The sequence below is a fragment of the Myotis myotis genome, unplaced genomic scaffold, assembly GCF_014108235.1.
Source record: "Myotis myotis isolate mMyoMyo1 unplaced genomic scaffold, mMyoMyo1.p scaffold_m19_p_17, whole genome shotgun sequence".
NCBI lineage: Eukaryota > Metazoa > Chordata > Mammalia > Chiroptera > Vespertilionidae > Myotis > Myotis myotis.
Genome location: NW_023416321.1, coordinates 40,086,117 through 40,104,053, shown reverse-complemented (window position 1 = coordinate 40,104,053; position 17,937 = coordinate 40,086,117). Strand labels below are relative to the sequence as shown.

The following is a 17,937-nucleotide window of genomic DNA, read 5'->3' as shown; positions in this document are numbered from 1 at the left end:
TCCTGAGGTGAGGATTAAAAAGAAATAAATAATTTTTTAAAGAGGAAGAAAAAAGGTTTAAAGATTTAAAAAAGAAGAAGGAAGAAACGAGGGCTGAGAGGGAACCACACCTCACCCACAGCTGCAGCCTAAACCGGGGCTCTGGCAGGAACCAGACCACTGAGGGCCCAGACCATGCGGGCGGAGGTCTCCCTTCCAGTGTGGGGCTGCCTGGGCATCTGGGGTAGGATTGGCGGGGGCCCTTTCTGGGCACTAAAGAGAACTGGGCGGAGGCAGATGGGAACCGTAGAACCCAGAAGGGCCTGGGAGAGGTCTGAGGACAGGGTTGATAGATTGAGGCCAAGAGGTGGATGAGGGTCCTCAGGGCTCTCCAGGCCCTGTTCCCAAGGAGATCGTTTCCTTAGCAACCAGGGCTTCTAGGAGCTGTGTGGGCCCTAGCACTGCTCCCCCTCTCCCGCCAACCCCGCGCCCCCCCCACCCCCCGGGGCTCCAAACCACCACACACCAGCTTCTCTCTGTTTTTTATTCTTCTCCAGTCACCTCTCTGTCAGTGGACGGTATACCCAGTCCTTGTCCTTGTTCGCCCCTTCGGCAGCGTTGGCTCTGGTGGCCATGGGGTAACAGTGGGCCAGAGACTCCACCTCCTGGGTCAGCTCCCGAAGCCGCCGCCTCACGTCGAGGGCATCATACACTAGGTGGCGTGAGGGGTGCCTCTGGGGGATATCTGGGACAGCTGCTGGACCCTTGGGTGCTGGGTGGTCAGGCGAGCACGGCTCATGCCCCCCCTCAGCTCCCGCCCGCCCTCCGTTCTTGTGGCACTGTGGGCTGGGGGGCGGGGGATTCACAGGGTACACATAGGCCTCTAAGCTCATCTCCGACCGCATCTCTCTTTTGAGGGGTCTTCTCTCTACGGTCTCCTGGAAGCGAATGCCCTGGGTGGGCAGCCCCGCAGTGTCCTGGGCCCAGGGATCCCAGAACCCCTGGGCGGATTGGAAGCCGTCCCAGTCCGAGGGGTGATCCCAGTTGTAGGAGCAGATCGCCCCGTGCCGATGAGGGTGCTTCTCCTCGTCGTCGGTGTCCGGGGCCCAGGCTACTGGGTGGTGGGCACGGCGTGCTGAGCAGCCTCGATGGCGCTGGCGGCGAGTGGGTCGGGGGGTCACGGTCATTTTCACAGGATCCATGGTGCATCGAAGGTGGACTGCAGGGGGGCTCGGCTTTGAGTGCTGGGTCTTCTTTCTAGGTGAGGATGACTTAGACGCTTCTGTGGATAGGGAGAGGGGAGAGGCTGCGGGGGACACGGGCGCCTACGGGGCAGAGAGCAGGGTTCGGGGAGAGAAGCTGCACAGCTATGGCATGTGAGAGGGGAGACTGGGAGGAGAAGGGGCCAGCTGAGGGTCAAGGGCAAGAACATTGGGTATCTGCCCCCCTCTGCCCTAACCCCCAGGGCTCAGCTTACCTTTCTCAGAAACAATTCTGCAGAACATTTCGTGTAAGAAGAAACGGAGTCTGCGCCAAAGCTGGGGGAAAGGCACGGTGACCCCACGTAGGCCCTGGCCACCAGGCCTGCCCCCCGCCAGCCTACCGGCACCCTTCCACCCAGCCCTGCCCTCACCAGCGTCACCATGTTGATGCCAATGTTCATGCAGATGATGAGGCCCAGCAGCAACAGGATCGAGTTGCCCAGGTCCTGGCAGCTGTTGGTGTTGGGGCTGTGATATGAGGTGCACCTGGGCCATGGCTGCTCAGCCACAGCCATGGGGGTCCCTAGGACCACCGGGGCCCCTAGACCCCCAACCCACTGTGCCACAGTCCCCAGCAGCCCGCCGGCCTGACCCAGAGGCCCCTGGGGGTAGGCGGGTCACAATGATGCCGGGGCTCCTCCTCACAATGTGCCAAGAGGGAGAGTCCTGGCCCGGGATTAACCCTCTGGCCTGGGCCCACACAGTGGAAGAAACCAACCCCGCACCTTGTATGCCCCTCCTGTGGCCAGCTACCTGGACCAGCTAGCGAGGCCTCCAGCCTGCCTAGTGTCCGCGCCCATCAGCCCATCTGGTCCTTTTCTACACCAGGCTCAGTCCTCTGCACAGACACGGGCCCTAATCTTTTTCTTTTTTCTTTTCTTTTTTTAAAAGAATCCTCATCTGAGGATATGTTGAGAGAGAGAGAAAGAAACATCAATCGGTTATCCTCTGTACACACCCAGATCAGGGATCAAACCCACCACCTGGATATGTGACCAGGAATCGAACCCGAAACCTTCTGGTGTATGGGACAATGCTCCAACTAACTGAGCCACTGGGCCAGGGTGGGTCCTAATCTTATCTCCCTAAATAGCCCCATTACCATGGCAACCTTACTCAGCACCCACTCCCCTTCAGTGACGAGGCCTCAGAGCTATTGCTGAAAAGGGCCGTGACTACAGACCTCCCTCATCAGCAGTCACATCCCCAAGGCTTGTTTCTTCAAAACCCCCTGCCCCCACCCCCTAACATCACAGCAGGCACAACCAACAGTTAAACTTTATATTTACAATATTCTCTTCATCTTTTGCCAGGTTTAAAAATGTGTACAGAGCTGCGAAGGGCAGAGACATGGGGTTGTCAGGGAACTGTTCTGGGGAGAGGGATTGGGCATTGGAGTCCGTGGCTGAATCATGGGGTCCCCCAGCCCCTCTCCCATGCCCCAATTTGTGAGACATCTGTCTGTAGGGTTCAGGGCCCAGGGCCCTGGCATTTAGAGGGCATGGCTGTTTGGAAAGGAACTAGACCAGGCAGGAGAGGGGTGGGAAAAGAAGGTCCCATGGGTGGAAGTGGGAGGAGGGACGGTCAAGGGGCAAAGTTCTGGGGAGCCAAGACCAGGGATTCCGGATCCGATGTCAGCGGAAGACAGCACCCCAGCCCCAACTCAAGTTTGGCACTAACAACCCACAAAAGGCCAGCGGACAAGGATTCTCTCCTCCCGACAGGCTCCTTTCCCTGTAGGCTCAGGTCCCCTCTGGGCGGTCACCTTACACATCCTTTCACATTCTTCCGGCTGGTGTCTGACCAAGACCTGGCCCCATTGCCCCCTCCACCTGCTTCTCAGTGAGCTGACCTCATTCTCTCCCCAACCATGAAGCCTTCCCCCCTGGCTCTCCTCCCTTCCCCCTCCATGTCCCCTTTCCTTCAGCCCTGGCAGCTGAGGGCAGAGGGGGCAGGTCACAGACAGGGAATGGGCAGCTGAGGGGAGGGGCTGGTCTGACACAGACACAGGGATGGCTCCTAAGAGGGAGAAAGAGGCGTGGGAAAAGGGAACGGAGGCACAGGGGGATGAGGAGACGAGAGACACAGGTAGGACCCCTATAGCTGCCACTTCCCCCTCCTGTATCCCACCTGCTCCCACATCTACCTACTCTGGCCCAGGACTGGGGAGCTCTTGGCAAACCCACCGACCCAGTTTGGCACAGATGAGTAATGGTCTGAGGACTGAGGGAAAGGCTGTCCGCAGACCCCAGTGAGGGCTTTGGTCAAACATGCATGGCCTCTACAGGTGGCAGGTCCCACGGCCCTGACCCCCAACTCCGCATCTCTGGGGGAGGGAGGAGCAGAGCTCTCCCCTGAGCGTCTATGCACCCCCCTCCGCTTCTGCCAGTGTGAAGTCTGTTCCCACCTGCTGTGTGAGGAGGAACTCGGTGCTGGGCCTGAGGCCTGGGGGATGCAGGGAGGTACTGGAGAGAAGGGACCATCTGCATGGGAAAACACACATCCACATGCAAGAACATGTTTCCACTCAGAGTGTGCCTGGACCTATGGGACAAGCTCCCGGGCGGACAGGCTGCCCGGGTCTCCCGCCCCTGCAGGGGCTGTCGGCTATGGAAGGCGAGGCCTACCCAGGAGACCATGCTTCGCTGACTTGTGCCACGGGCGGGAAAACATGCTTCCCCAGGGCGGAGGGGTGCGGCGTGGGAAGGGGGCTGGTCCTCACTGCTTCCCAGAACCACCCTGTGTTATCCTGTGGCCAAGGGTCGCTGTACATGAGCACACCACTTCCAGGGTCTCCACGGGGTGGGGGGCGGAGAGAGGAGGCGGGAGAAGGCATGAGGGAGTATGATTCTGGGGTACAAATCCCCGCAGAAACTCTTTGAGAGGGCCAACATGTGTCCAGGGCGGCAAAAAAAACCTCACCCTGCACATGGGAAAATACCCCCCCGTGAGAAAGCATACCTCCGCGTGGGACACCCCCCCGAAGGCTGGGGTCCCGATGGAGGGGACAGAGCACCCCCCAGTTGTTCAAAGGCCCAGGTCCAGAGAAAAGGGGCCTCTGTGCATGGGAACACACGCATCCTGGTGAGGAGACCCACGTCCACCTCGTGTCCCTCCACGTGGGACAAGAAAAGCCTGTTGCAGGTCCTCCTCCCTGCCTTCCGGGTGGCACTTCCTGCCGATGGGAGGGCTGGGGAGGAGGCCCCCCCAAGCTGTCCCCTATACCCGGGTAGTGGAGTGGGGGTGGGGTAGAGTGTTGTTGTGACTGGTAGCGGTGGGAGGAGGTGGGGGGAAGGGCCCAAATGGGTGGAGGGAGGGTGGCGGCGGGGGAGGTGGCGGTCCCAGGCCACTGGGCAGCAGGGTCAGGGCCCCGGGGGCCAAGAGAGGCACATCGTCTGGTGCCCGGCGCAGGGCCAGGGTGTAGTCGGGTGGGCAGGCGGGGCGAAGGGCCTCAGCGGGGTCTGCCCCGACGCCGCCACCCCGTTTCAGCTGCAGTGACACCAGCTCCTCTTCTGGTGGCAGCTCTCGGCCCGTGGTAGGGAGCAGGGGGCCCCCACCAGGCACACCGGAGCCTGACCCCCCAGGGGGGCTGAGCCGCCGGCACCGCAGCTCCTGCCGCCGGTCCCGCTTGTAGTAGAGGGCAGCAAAGGCCAGGATGTTGAGGAAGAGAAGGGAGGCGCCCACGGCCACAGTGACGCTCAGCTCTGTGGAGTAGTCCCGGGAGTCCCCAGGCAAGCGGTCGTAGGCCCTGGGGCCTGGCTCGGGCTCGGGCTCAGGTGGCAGCGTGGCAGGTGAGGGGGGCCGGCGTGTGCCCGGGGCGCCGGGCGGCGGGCGAGGCGGCCAGCGCGTGGCGTAGGGAGGCAGGCGCGTGGTGGTGGTGAAGATCTCCGTGTGCAGGTTGTGCAGGTGGGGCACGAGCTCCAGCCAGAAGGCCACCTTGTTGGCACGGTAGTTGTCGCGCACACGCGGCTTCAAGCCAATGTGCAGGTACTGCTTCTCCTTGCTGTTGAACTTGCTCCACACCACCTCCTCGAAGCGGTTGGGCTTGGTGTGGATGAACTTGGTGTCCTGCGGCACCGGCTGGTTGGGGTCGCTGTGGGCACAGGAGGGCAGGGAAAGTAGGAGTGAGGGTGAGGCTCCCACAGGGCGAGAAGGTGGGGGAGGGCAGGGGAGGGAGACAGAGATGCAGAGAGCCAGGGAAACAGCGGAAAGGCAGAGGAAACCAGAGGCAGAGATGGATACAAAGAGAGAGAAATTGCCAGAGACATAGAAAAACAAAGAGGGAAAGAGACAGACTGCTAGAGACAGAGATGAGGACCGAGGGACAGAGATAAGCAGAGACAGAGAAATAGCCAGTGGGAGAGGCAGAGGCTGAGACTGAGATAGAGACACGTAGAAACAGGAAGACAAAGGCACATGAGAGGCAGCCAGGGTGAAATCAGCAACAAGAAGCAAACAGATCAAAGGGAAAGGGAGAGATATCAATGGCTTTCAAGGGTGAGCGATGTAGAGACAGCAATAAAGACAGACAGACACAATCGCTCACACATACTCATACACAGATGGGAGTAGTCAGAGGGCAGAGCCCTGGGAGAAGAAAGAGAGAGGGCGACCAGGCAAGGGAGGGATGAAGAGACAGGCATGGAGCCAAAGCCACCAAGGGAGCCCACCCCAGAATGGACAGGGACCTCTGTGTTTAACTGCTGAGTCTCCAACACGCAACTCAGTGCCTGGCACAGAGCAGGTGTCCAGCAGGTGTCTGAGTTGGAAAGGCAAGAGTGCCGATGACAGAGGGCCTTGTGAGGGAGTGAGAGGGAGAAGGACTGGGGGTGGAGGTGTGTGCACCTTGGCCTGCATGGAGCCCCGCCCAGCCCCTCTGGCCCTCACCCAGTCTTGGCGAAGTTGGTCCAGTAGGTCATGACCACGGCGCTGAGCATGACATCATTCTTAGAGAAATTGCAGGGGAAGAGGTCGGTGGCACCCACCATGGGCACCCCGAAGACGTAGGGGAGCTCGTCCCCGTGCGCTGCGTCTGCCCACTCGGGCCGGCCCTCAGCCTGGCAGTGGTGGTAGAAGGTGTAAAAGTAGACGGGGGACTGGTAGTCGGCATGCAGCTTGGCGGTGGCCACGGCTGGTGCCACCCACTGGTGATCAGTAAAGAGTGCCAGCAGGGTCTTGCGGCGCATCTCACCGTTGTCCCGGTCGGCCCAGTCTGTGTACATAAACTTGATGGTCTCCCGCAGCACATCCTTGCCCCCTGGGTAGGAATACAGGTTGTCCACAAAGTTGGAGACTGTGAAGTCAAAGGCGCTGGCGGACACGCCGTCCTCGCTCTCTGCTGAGTCCTCCACGAACTTGAGGCCCTCTCCTTGGTTGACGCCGATGAGCATGTCGTAATTTAGGAATTCTCCCTGCTGCATGAGGATCTCAGGGTCATCAGGGACGACGTCGCCGTCCACCACGGGCCCGAAGGCGATATGGTAGCTGGGGAGAAGGGGTAGGGTCTCGTCACCAGCTCGCTGGCCTCCACTGGGCTCAGAGCTTGCTGAGCCTTTGCCCTGAAGACACTGCTCCTTAGTTAACATCTAGGAACCCTCAAGGGCACTTGGCCTGTTGGGAGGTCTTCTCTGAAGCACTTTCGGGCACCCTGTGCATACTTGGGGAGAGCTCCCAAGAATAGAAGACAGGGCCATCAGAAAATGCCTGCAGACACCTCTCACCCTCAACCTCCCTGGAACCAGCAAGGTGAGCGCAGACCTGACCCTGGCCCTCTCCCACCCCCGTCCCAACACCCATACCGGGCGGGCTGCACGTCCTGGTCCACCAGCTCCCGGGAAGGCTTCCGGCGCAGACACTCCACAGCTTCAGCGCTGTCCTCCCGGTCACAGCCCACCTTGGCCGCCAGCAGCCGCGTATATTTGAGCGGCTGATAGTTGACAGACCAGCTGGAAATGGCAGTGCCACTCTGGGCGATGGCCTTCTGGAATAACCCTGGGGGGACAGGCAAGCTTCAGGCTGGGCAGTGTCAGCCCAAGAGAGAAGGGGGACCCGGCAGGTTCAGGGATACGGGAAAGGGGACGGGACTGGCAGGCTGATGAGGTTGCCGGTACCTTCCGAATGGTGGGAGAGGATCAGAAGGTTGACACAGGATGCGCCTGCGCCAGACCCAAAGATGGTGATGCGCTTGGGGTCGCCCCCAAAGTGGGCGATGTTCTCACTGAGCCAGCGCAGGGCCTGGATCTGGTCCAGGAGTCCGTAGTTGCCTTTTGCAGCCTGGTCCCCAGTGCTGAGGAAACCTGGAGGTAAAGGCAGAAAGGGAGCTACCTGGGGGTGTTACAGTGTCCTTGCCCCTTATCTGGGCAGCTCAGTCCATCCCAGAAGCAATTTTGTTGCTGCTGCTGGGTTTAAAGGACCCCACCCACCAGGCCCCCCTCCCAGACTCCCTAGGTTTGGCTGCCCTCCCTCACCGAGCACCCCAAGCCGGTAGTTGAGCGTGGCTACAATGACGTTGCCATAGGCGGCCAGGACAGAGCCATCGAACATGTTCCCGGTGCCCTCCATGTAGGAGCCGCTGTGCAGAAACAGCATCACAGGCTTCTTCCCCGAGTCCCGGATATCTGCGTGGGGAGGGGGTGGGCAGGTGGGCCAGGAGTGGGGGACAAGGACACAGTGAGACCAGAAGCAGCTCCTCCCAGCTCCCAGGCCTGCTGAAGACCAGCCCAGAGCTCAGGGGACATGCCATTCCCATCCCTGGGGGGCAAGACCGGATTCCCCGCCCTCCCTCCCCAGCTAGCTCTGGGAGCTGGTCCCTCCCCACCTCCTGCCAGTCTGCTCCACAGCACTTCTTCCAGTGCAGGCAGACCTTCCAGGAACCCTAACAGAGGCAGGGGTGGGTGTGGCCCTCCTCAGGGCATCTGGATCCAGGGGACCCCCTCCCCCCCACACACAGCAAATCTCCTTCCTGCTCCTAGGGAGAGTGTGCTCCTAAGGCTGGCGCTGGAGCTAAAGATGCTGGGAGGATCCTGGCCTTTTCTCAGACTTAGGCCTTGGGCCTCAGCTCCACATGGTAGCCTAGTCTGTCCATGAGGGGGTGCCAGGCCCTAGGGTCCCTGGGGGCTTGGTCTCCTCCCCGCCCTAATTCCTTTCTAGGTCACCTCCCCAGTCACCATGGCAACCCCCAGCCTAATTACTATGGCAGAAGGAGGCAGGGTGGGAAAGAGCCTGCTTAATGAAGCCAGGGTGCCGCTCTAAGTCTCGGAACCCCCTGCAAACTAGCCTGAGCCCTGGGTTCTGCACCGGACCTTTCTCTTGCCATGTCCCCAGAGGATCCCATAATCACTGCGACAGGTAGTAGACTTTGGGGCACTCCAGGCTGGACTAAGGAGTGGGAGTCTGAGAGGACTTGCCACAGTCCCCAAGGCTACATACGTAGGACGTGCCCTCCCCTGCAGCCTCTCCATGATGCATGACAGCACCAGGGCTGGCTGAGCCCTGGCCCACAGACCTTCCTTTCTTGACACCTGCAATCTCTCACTAAACTAGGCACTCGGCAAACAAGGGCCAGGCCCGGCCTCCACAGTGGGTCCCCATGGCCCTGCCGGCCTCCTGCATCCCGCTAGGAACTTTCTTCTAGCCAGAGGGTCAACAGGTCACTAAGATACTTCCCTCCACCCCCAGCGGCTTCCGGCCTCCTATCTCTTAGGACCTGCTCCCACCTCCCTCTGCCTGACTTGGCCAGGAGCTTCTGGGTGGGCAGTGCCCCCTGGTGTCCTCCCCAAATTTCCCTTTGCTCCTGAACCGCCAGTGGCCTTCCAGTAGTTCAAGCTGGAGTCCAAGTCCTGTCCTAAATGTCCTTAGCTCTCCCCTCTCCTCCCCACCCAGCACCTCCACTCCCGAGTGGGGGGAGGGGAGTCAGACAGGGAAGGAGCAAGAAGGGGGGCTGGGGCAACAAGAATTCAAAACCCACAACAAAAAACAGGATCAAGAAAGAAAAAAACAACAACCAAAAAGCAAGAAGCTCTTGGGGCAGATTCAACAAGAAGAAGAAGAAGAAAAAAAAAAGATCCGTTTTTTGGAAAAAAAGAAAAAAAGAAAAAAGTTCTTTGCATTTTTTTTTTTTTCAAAATTTTGTGGTGAAACTTCAAGATATTGGGCCCTGTTTTCAAAAATTTCCAAATTCTTTAATTTGCTTCAAATGTTTGCGTTTCCTGCATCTGACAGGCTTTTGGAAATAGTAGCAGGTTTCTGATGTTTCGATTGTGTCATCAATTTGCCATCTGAAATTTTTTTTTCAAATGTTTTGCTACAAATTTAAATTGTTTTTTCAAATGTTACATTTCACAAGTTTCAAAACAGTCCAAATTTCGGTCAAACTCTAAGCATTTTATCCAATTCTTTGGTGTTTTATTTTTTTTCTGACATTCCAATTTCTTTTTTCATTTTGTTTTCGCCAGGTTTAGCTTTTCTTGCAGGTTTTCTAGTGGGTCCAACATTGTTCAAATTTCGTTTGAAGTTTTCATAATTCTCTTTTCCAATTATTATAAATTTTTCTTTTCTTTTCTTTCTCGTTTTTAGTTGGGAGAACAACTGAGGGCCTTGAGGGCTGTGGGGCATTTAGTTGGGGGCAGGGCCGTGAACGTGAACGTCCTCTTATCAGCAACCACATGCAGCAGCGGGTTTTAAATCTACCTGTGTCTGGCGGATTGAGCGTCGCCTCGTCACGTTTTTTTGTGAGCGGACCTAAGACCGGGAACACAAAACAGAGAAAAAAGGACAATTTTGTGGGGAAAGATGGGGGTCGGGGGAGGTTGTGGATGGGGAAGGGAGGACAGAACGCAGAAAAGGGGAGGATGGGGGGGCAGAAAAAATAAGCCAAAAAAAGCAAAATTTGTTTGCAAGAAAAAGAAACCAAGAAAAGAGAAAAACGTTTCTACAACCCAATTTTGTTCCCCTCCCCGGAAAAAGTCATGCCCCAAAGAAAAGGCTTGTTTTGGTGGTGGCGGGGGGGTGGGGGTGGGGTGCCTAAGTGGGCTGAGGCCTGTCTTAAGACATACTGACTTGGCTGGAAAGGATCTGGCTTGTCCATGTGTTGGCTAGTCGCTGGAAATGAAACGGTGTTAGAGGCAGGTTGGAGGAGAGGGGAGGCCTGCCCGGGAGACCAAGGCCAGCTGTGCCACCTGGCCACCACTCACGCAGACCCTCTTCAGGGCCAGCCAAGCACCTGCCTGCTCCCCAAGGCTGTGGAGAGGAGGGGCTGCAGCAGAAAGGACTCTGCTTCCCTCTGGACCAACCTGGAGGGCTGGGGGTCGGTCAGCTAAGGCTGCCTGCCCACCTACCCAGCCTCTCAGCCCCAGCACTGCTCTTCCACCCGCACTCACAGGCCTGGCTTCTCACCCCATCTCCCCAATGTGGGGCAAAGCAGGGAAAGGGGTCATCAGGTCTTGCCCTCCACTCCACCTCTTCCCTCTGTACCCCTCCCCGCAAAACCTCATCCCCTACCCAGGCCTGCTCTCCCCCCGATGGTAAATGTCCCACCAGGGGCACTCGCCCCTCATCAAACCTTGTTTTAATGCCAAAAAGCCCCCTCCCCCAGTGCAGGGGTTCAGTCCACAAACAGGGAATAGGACACACGGTGCCCTGGGCCAGCCGGACACATAAGGTGCCAGGAAGCACTCGGAGGCACAAAGCGTGGCCACTGTCAAGGAGAGGACCCAGACGAGGCCGAGTTTGGCTCCAGGTTTCTTTCAGGGGAGATTTGGAACCCAGGGGCCTGAGGGGGCTCAACCACAGAGGGAGGGATGGGTCAACAGGGCCCAGGCCAGCCTGGGGAAGGCTTCTCCCAACGGGCAATAATGGCCCATGAGGACCCATTAAGATCAGGGCCTGTTCTCTGTGACAGGATGAGAATGGGGCGAAGTCAGCAAGGCATGCGTGTACGTGAGAATATGAAGTGTCTATGCTGTCTGTGTGTGTGTGTGCCTGAGTCAACCTCTTCCTTCCACAGCCGGTGTGAAGACTCAGTGAGATCACCTGAATGTATCGGGCCCCCAGCAGGTGGGCAGTAAGTGACGGTTAAAAATACAGAAGGTGTGGGCATGGGTGGCGTGGGGCAGGGTGGGTAATTTACACGGAGATGTTGGAGTAGATAGTCCATTGGCGGGAAGTGTTGGATGGATGTTTCACACGGGGGGGGGGGGGGGGGGGGTGATGAGACCACCCACTGAGGAGGACAGGGGTTGGACAGCCTGTATGAAGATGTGGGAGTGGAGAGTCCACGAATGGGGAGTGTTGAGATAGACAGTCTGTGTGGAAGCCCTGGGGTGAAGAATTCACCAGAGAATACTGGGTGGGGTAAGTAGTCCATGGGCGTGCAGGAGAATGTGGAGTGGATGGTTCTCACACAGAGGGTGTTCTGTAAATGTTCTATTAGGATGCTTGGAATCTGGATGAGATTAGAGCAGTGGTTCTCAACCTTCTGGCCCTTTAAATACAGTTCCTCATGTTGTGACCCAACCATAAAGTTATTTTCGTTGCTACTTCATAACTGTAATGTTGCTACTGTGATGAATCGTAATGTAAATATCTGATATGCAGGATGGTCTTAGGCGACCCCTGTGAAAGGGTCGTTTGACTGCCAAAGGGGTCGCGACCCGCAGGTTGAGAACCACTGGATTAGAGTAAATGATACTTCTATGCATTGTGTGTATGGGTTACTATGAGGCATGGTGTATATGGGTAGTTAGGGTACATGGTTGGTATGAGCAATATAAGGTAGATGGTCCATAAAGTTATTGGAAAGGACATGTGTTGGTTGAGGTACATGAGGGGTTCTGAGGTTGGCATGAGAGGACTTTGAGTACAGGGACTGTGGTCTGAATGGCCTGGTGGAGCACATGGTCCAGGTACAGTGTTATTGGGATAAAGATCTATCTGTGACTGGGTGTTACTAGACACATGATCTATATCCAGGGATATTGGGAGCCACAGGTGTGGGTGATGGGATACACAATTTTAGAGAAGTACTGGGGTGTGTGCTGGGTGAAGGTGTGGGGAATTATAGTTTGTAGGGTGTTGGAACACATACTCAGGGGTGGGGGACCTTTTTTCTGCCAAGGGCCATGTGGATATTTATCACATCATTCACAGGCCATACAAAATTATTAACTTAAAAATTAGCCTGCTATATTTGGTCAAACATTTCCTTAACTCACCCCTGATGCCTTGACAGGGCCAGACCAAATGATTTCACCGGCCGGATGTTCCCGCCCGATATATGTGGTCAGTGCGTAGGCTGGTTGGGTACACAATCTGAATGTTGAGTAGTTGAGATCCCTGATCCGTTGAGGGACTTGCGTACCTGATGTGGGGGTGCTGGGTATGCAGGGTGTACATAGAGGGGTTCCTGGTACCAGACTTATGTGTCAAGTTGTTGGAAAATGCCTGTGGGGTGTGGTGGGAGTGGATGGTCTCTGCTGAGGGGTGGGGTATTTTGGAGTAGTGACATGGGTGTTAGAAGGGGAGCATGGGCTGTGAGGACGGTCTGTTGAGGTGGCTGGAGTTCTGACTGCCTTTGTTGTAGACAGCTGGGAGTCACCCTGAAAGACCCTCTGGTTAATCTTAGTGTGCTGCAGGAGGGCAGGCGGAGGCCGTCCAGGGGACTATGGGCAGAGCTGTAATGAACTGAGAGCTTATTGACAGCCAGCCAGCTGAAGAGCAGGGAAGCTGTTCTGAGGGGAGGGCTGGGCCGTGCTGTGAGTGGAGAGGCCCTTGGCCAGGAGTTCCCCTGATCCTTCAGGATGGTCTGGGAGTCAGAGGACATAGCATCCTGGAGAAGAGGCACTCAGCTTAGGCCAGGGGCTCTGGACGTGATGTGACAGGTGGAAGTCTGCAGTACTGGTCTGGGGGAGAGGAGGAGTCTGTGCTGTCCTTGAGGGATAGATGTTGCTAAAGTGGACAAGCCAGGGACAAGTCCAGGCCTGGGGGGAGGGGGGCGCGGGCAGAGCTGGAATGGCTGCCTAGGCAGGGTGGTGGGTGCTCCCTCTGTGGGGTCGGGGAGGGTCAGTCCAGCCTAGTGCCTGCTGACTCTACCACTGGCTCTCTCTGGGCACAATGAACTCCTGGGTGGCTGTCTATATGGGAGTCAGTCATTCCTGGGACTGCTCAGCCAGCACCCAACCCACCCGGGAGGGCATGCAGAGCCGGCCGGGATATACTGTCCGCTCACTGTCTCCATAAAGCCCAGCTCCCATCCCGGACTGTGCCAGCGCCGGAGGTTCTGCATGTGTGTTTGGGGGCTGTGTCCACGGGATGCCCGGCCTGGTGCCCGCGCCCTTACCGTCCTCGGTGGGCACGTAGAGGTTGAGGTACAGGCAGTCCTCGCTCTGGTTCTGCACGTAGGTGGCGGCTGCCTCCAAGTTGTCCGTGAACCACACAGGCAGCATGATCGCGGGCAGCGCCCCGTGCAGGTTCTGCGGGCAGGCGGGTGGCAGGGTGGTGGCGTTGCGCACGCCAGGCCACGAGGCTGGGGCCTCTGGCGGCTGGAAGCGACGGGCGCCCAGGGGTGGGGTGGCGTAGGGCACGCCCAAGAACTGCACCACTGGGCCCAGGATCTCGTTGTTGAGCTCACGTCGCACACCACGCACTCGCCCGTAGGCCGTGTTCACCACTGGGAAGCGCTCCTCCCCGAGGCTGCTGAGGCCCAGGCCAGGGCCACCTGGGGAACCACCTCCGGGACCCCCTCCCCCGCGTTGAGCCCCCACCAGCCCCACCAGCCACAGCGCCAGGAGCCACATGCTGATAGGGGGACCCCCCCTCCCTCCCCGGGACCCCCCCCTCGGAGAGAGAGAGAAGGGGGGGGAGAGGGAGGGAGGCCCCCCCTCGCCCCAGGAGGGAGGAGGGGGTGGGAAAGGAGGGAGAAGGGGAGTGGAAAGGGACCTGGGTTAGACCGGACAGAGAAGGGGTCTGTTCCTTTCCATGGAGGGGGCAAGGGATAGGGAAGGGGAAGGAAGTGGGAGAAGGTGAATGCAGGCTGGACCTGTGGGTGGAAGGGAGAGGGTACGCAAGATACAGACAGACAGACAGACAGACACATACACGGGAGAGGTGGGAGAAGGGAAGGGAAGAGGGGCAGACAGAAAGGAATGGGGAAACAGAAGAGACAAGTGGTTAGTGGCTTGGAATTCAGACTGGTTGACCCCCTTCTTCCACCCTCAGGCCCCCCAGCACGTCTCCCCACCCGAAAACGCCCCTCCATCAGCAGGGACCCAGATAGAAAAGTCTGAGGCTGGGGGTCAGGTCAAGATGTGGTAAAAGTCCAGGACACAAGCAGAGGGCAGGACGGGCGGCTCCCCACGCCCGGCCTGCCTCCTTCCAGCCGCTTTATCCCAACCAGGAGGCTCTCCTCAGGGACTCAGAGTCCCAGCTCCCACCTCCCGGGGAGGGATGAGATAGACAAGGAAGAGAAAATAAAAATACCAAGTCATTAATTAGCAGGAAGTGGAGGGTTTGTTTATACGTGTTAATTACTCCGGAGCTGTGACTTCATGGCATTAGACCCCCACCTCAGGCCAGACTCCCGATCTTTCCTGGGACTGCACAAGCCCAGCACCTTCTCCTGCCTTCAGCACCCCATTCCCTAGGCATTTGTGCATCAGTGTGTGTGTGTGGTGGGGGGGTCCTTTCCCCAGGCTCTCTCCATTTCTCCCCTCAGAAGTTACGATGCCTTGAGGCAGGGGCTAGAATAGGGAGGGGGTGATGGAGTGGGGGCAAATCCAGGGACAGATGCGTGATCCTGCAGCCGGTTGCCCAGCGACAGGGATGCTGCCCCGCAATGTTACCTCGGCAACGGGCTGCAGCTTTAACCCTGGGGGGGGGGGGGGGTTCGGGTCTGGAGGAAGAGGGTAATGGACTGGCTTGGTTATGGGGTCCATTCTGGCCATGAGGGCAGAGGCAGGACTCAGAATGCTAGCGTGTCCCCAAACCTTAGCACAGAGGAAGAAGTATATATGTTGAGGGGAGCAGAAGATTGGGGGCATTAAAGAACCCTAAAGGACCCGCCTCTTGGCCCTTGTTGGCCAATCAGAGCCTAGTCCTAGTGACCAGGCCTCTGGCTGGGTAGAAGGGGTGCTGAGGTGGGTTTGGAGGCCATCACATGCACCCACTGACTGCCCCCCCAAGTCTTGAACAGCCTAGTACTACAGGCACTTCTCTCATGCATGGCATTTTGACCCATGTCCTGGGGGCAAACCTAGGGTTTCTCCTCATCCCATCTCAGCTATTCACCTGCCCTTCCCCTTGCCAGTGCCCCACAGATGCTGCTCTGAGGCCTGAGTGCTCAGGACAGAGGAGCAGGGCAAGGGAAGAGATCAGACTGAAGGGTCATTTCAGCACCACCCCCCCGCACCCCCCAGCTGCCAGAGCTGTTTGCTGACGCGGGGTTTTCAGAGCCAGGCGCCAGCCCGCGGGTGGCTCTCTGCAGGTGTCAATTTATTCCAGAGATGAGGACACAGGAATCCTTACCACACACACCTAGTCATGCCCTCCCCCTCTTCAGTTCCTCCAAAGCTCCTGCTCCCCCATCACCTGGAGAGGGCTTGGGGCTGGCTCCCTCAGGGTCTCCTCTGCCCATGCCAGTCTGGGCTCTGCTTCCATGGCCTTGCCACCCCTCCCCCTCCTACTAACTCAGTCTATCTGCCTGTCACCCCTCCTCCCTGAAGGTACTTTGGGCCCCTGGCCCTCTCCCTGCCAGCTTCTCTCCCTTCTCCCTTCCCTCTGCCCCCCATCTCTTTCCTCCCCATAGCACTCCCAGAGCAGCTCTCCCAGCCGCTTCCCCACTGCTCCAGCTCTCGTCTTCAGTCTCACCCTGTCTTCTTTCATCACTCTCTTCTACATCTCCCTCCTTAGTGCTTCCCATCTTCCTCTCTCCTTCAAACCCCTTCCCCAAATTTCTCCCTCGAGCCTTCTCTATTTCTCTCTCTCCTTCTCCTCTTTCCCCAGCTCTGTCTCCCCCATTTCCTCTCCCCTTCTCTCTCCTTTCTGTCTGCCACATCTTGCCTCCCCCCCCCCCCGCCCCCCTCCTATTTCTCTGCCTTGCTCTCTCCATCCCTGCCCAGGCCTGACTCCCCCAGCCGGGAAGAGTTGAGGGATAGGGGCTCAGGCCGCAGCCCCCCCTCTCCCTGCAGTGGGGGAAATGGCTTGGCCGGGAAGGGGAGGAGGGGGAGGGGAGATGGGAACACACGGGGTCTGTGGGCCCATTCAAAGGATCATTCATGGGCTGGAGAGAGGCAGAGACAAAGAGACGGAGACGGAGAGACACGGGAGAGCATCCCTAGGCGGAGACAGGCAGACAGGCAGGCTGGGGGGAACCAGGCGCAGAAAGAGATGGGGAGTGGGAGACCCCAGCGGACCGCCACGCAGCCCCTCCACCCGCCCGGCTTAGCTCCTACCTGGCTCAGCCCTGGGGCCGTGGTGCCTCCATCCAGGGCTCCGAGGAGGGGGCGGCGGCCTCTGAGCCCCCGCGGTCCCGCAGGCCCAGCCCCCGCCCGCAGCGCCTCACCCAGCGGGGGAGGGGGATCGCCCCAGCCCCAGGGGGCGGGGCCGGGATCCAGTCGATCCCCGGGGAGGGGAAGGGAGGGGGTCAGGAGGAACCCGAGAACAGGGAACCCCGCAGTGGGGCCAGTGGAGTGAGGAGGAGACTACGGGACAAGACTGGAATGAGGATCCACTGGCTCCGTGGGCCGGCTTCGAGGGGCCAGGAGGTGGTACAGGCGGAGGATCCTAAGGAATCGGGTGCGGGAGGAGGAGTCCACCGCAATCCCCAGGGGCCCGAAGCCCGGGAGAGCAGGATCCGCGGTGCAGGGGCAGAGATCCAGCCGGAATCCTCGGGGAGAGGGAGGGATCTAGTCGATCCCGAGGGCGGGCGGGAGTGGGAGGTCCGGGGAGTCAGAGGAAGGCGGGAGTGGAGTCTGGAACCCCGGGGCGGGGGTCAGCACTGCTCCTAGAAGGGAAAGGGGGGGGTCAGGGGGAGGTTTCGGGGGACGCTCAGCAGCCGGGAGGCCCGGACTCCCGGCTCCGTGCGCCAGGGCCCGCCCGCCCCGCGTCCATCCCAGCCCGAGAGTGATGATCCGTCGGCGGAGCAGCCGCAGCAGCCCCGCGCGTCACCGCGCGGCCGCCTCCCCCGCCCCCTGCAGAGAGAGCGGCGCACACCCCTCGCTCGCACCCGCCCGCCCGCCCGCCCGCCCTCCAGAGTGTGGGGGGATTGGAAACGGTGGAAGAGGGCGGGAGTGGACAGACCGACGCATGGACGAAGCGGATCGGGGCAGGATGGAGACATCCACCCAGATCTCCCATCCTCGGGGCTCTCGCGGCTGGTGGCGGTGGGGTGAACTAAAGGGGGCGGGGCATCATGTGAAGGAGGCGGGGCCTGTGTGCCTGGAGGAGGGGCCATATGGACAGCGGGCGGGGTTTCATGGAGATGGGTGGGGCTTGGGTGTCCGTGGGGTCGCCTGGTTTGGGGTGTGGGCCTGGTTTAAAGCTGAAAAGGAGGAGCCTGTGGGGGAAGGGGCGGGACCTGCTTGGGGACCTGGATCTTTGGAAATTGGCCGGAGGTGGGAGGGGGTGTGAGAAGAGGCGATCAACTTGGAAAGTGGGCCAATCCGTGACGCAAATCTCCTAGCACCGCCCCCAGCCCCACCCCCCA

The 17,937-nt window shown here is 59.0% G+C and overlaps 2 protein-coding genes across 5 annotated transcripts; both read right to left on the bottom strand.

Moving 5' to 3' along the window:
- Positions 1-500: 500 nt before the first annotated feature.
- SPEM1 (spermatid maturation 1) lies at positions 501-2,367 on the bottom strand. Its single transcript, XM_036341502.1, has 3 exons — positions 1,613-2,367; positions 1,457-1,517; positions 501-1,261 (listed from the first exon to the last, which is right to left on the bottom strand). Exons 1-3 carry the CDS (start codon positions 1,754-1,756, stop codon positions 537-539), a joined length of 930 nt encoding a protein of 309 aa, XP_036197395.1. The 5' UTR covers positions 1,757-2,367; the 3' UTR covers positions 501-536.
- Positions 2,368-2,508: 141 nt separating this feature from the next.
- On the bottom strand, positions 2,509-17,622 carry NLGN2 (neuroligin 2). Of its 4 annotated transcripts, none has more exons than XM_036341501.1 (9): positions 17,532-17,622; positions 16,685-17,235; positions 13,576-13,708; positions 9,930-9,980; positions 7,709-7,858; positions 7,352-7,537; positions 7,040-7,232; positions 6,129-6,725; positions 2,509-5,334 (listed from the first exon to the last, which is right to left on the bottom strand). In XM_036341501.1, exons 3-9 carry the CDS (start codon positions 13,679-13,681, stop codon positions 4,461-4,463), a joined length of 2,157 nt encoding a protein of 718 aa, XP_036197394.1. In that variant the 5' UTR covers positions 13,682-13,708; positions 16,685-17,235; positions 17,532-17,622; the 3' UTR covers positions 2,509-4,460. The 4 variants fall into 4 exon arrangements, with proteins under 4 accessions (XP_036197394.1, XP_036197393.1, XP_036197392.1 ...); XM_036341498.1 differs by having other exon boundaries at positions 4,461-5,334; positions 13,576-14,274; XM_036341500.1 differs by lacking the exon at positions 9,930-9,980 and having other exon boundaries at positions 13,576-14,274.
- Between the last annotated feature and the right edge of the window lie 315 nt (positions 17,623-17,937).

What these genes read in the sequence shown, in the direction of transcription:
- SPEM1 (XM_036341502.1), bottom strand. Translation starts at nt 1,756, where the DNA reads ATGGCTGTGGCTGAGCAGCCATGGCCCAGGTGCACCTCATATCACAGC. An exon ending in GCATCAACATGGTGACGCTG is followed by an intron (nt 1,518 to 1,612) that starts GTGAGGGCAGGG and finishes CCTTTCCCCCAG; the next exon opens with CTTTGGCGCAGACTCCGTTT. An exon ending in CAGAATTGTTTCTGAGAAAG is followed by an intron (nt 1,262 to 1,456) that starts GTAAGCTGAGCC and finishes CCCTATCCACAG; the next exon opens with AAGCGTCTAAGTCATCCTCA.
- NLGN2 (XM_036341498.1), bottom strand. Translation starts at nt 14,032, where the DNA reads ATGTGGCTCCTGGCGCTGTGGCTGGTGGGGCTGGTGGGGGCTCAACGC. An exon ending in GCTCAATCCGCCAGACACAG is followed by an intron (nt 7,859 to 9,929) that starts GTAGATTTAAAA and finishes CTCCCCACGCAG; the next exon opens with ATATCCGGGACTCGGGGAAG. An exon ending in CCTCTCCCACCATTCGGAAG is followed by an intron (nt 7,233 to 7,351) that starts GTACCGGCAACC and finishes CTGTCCCCCCAG; the next exon opens with GGTTATTCCAGAAGGCCATC.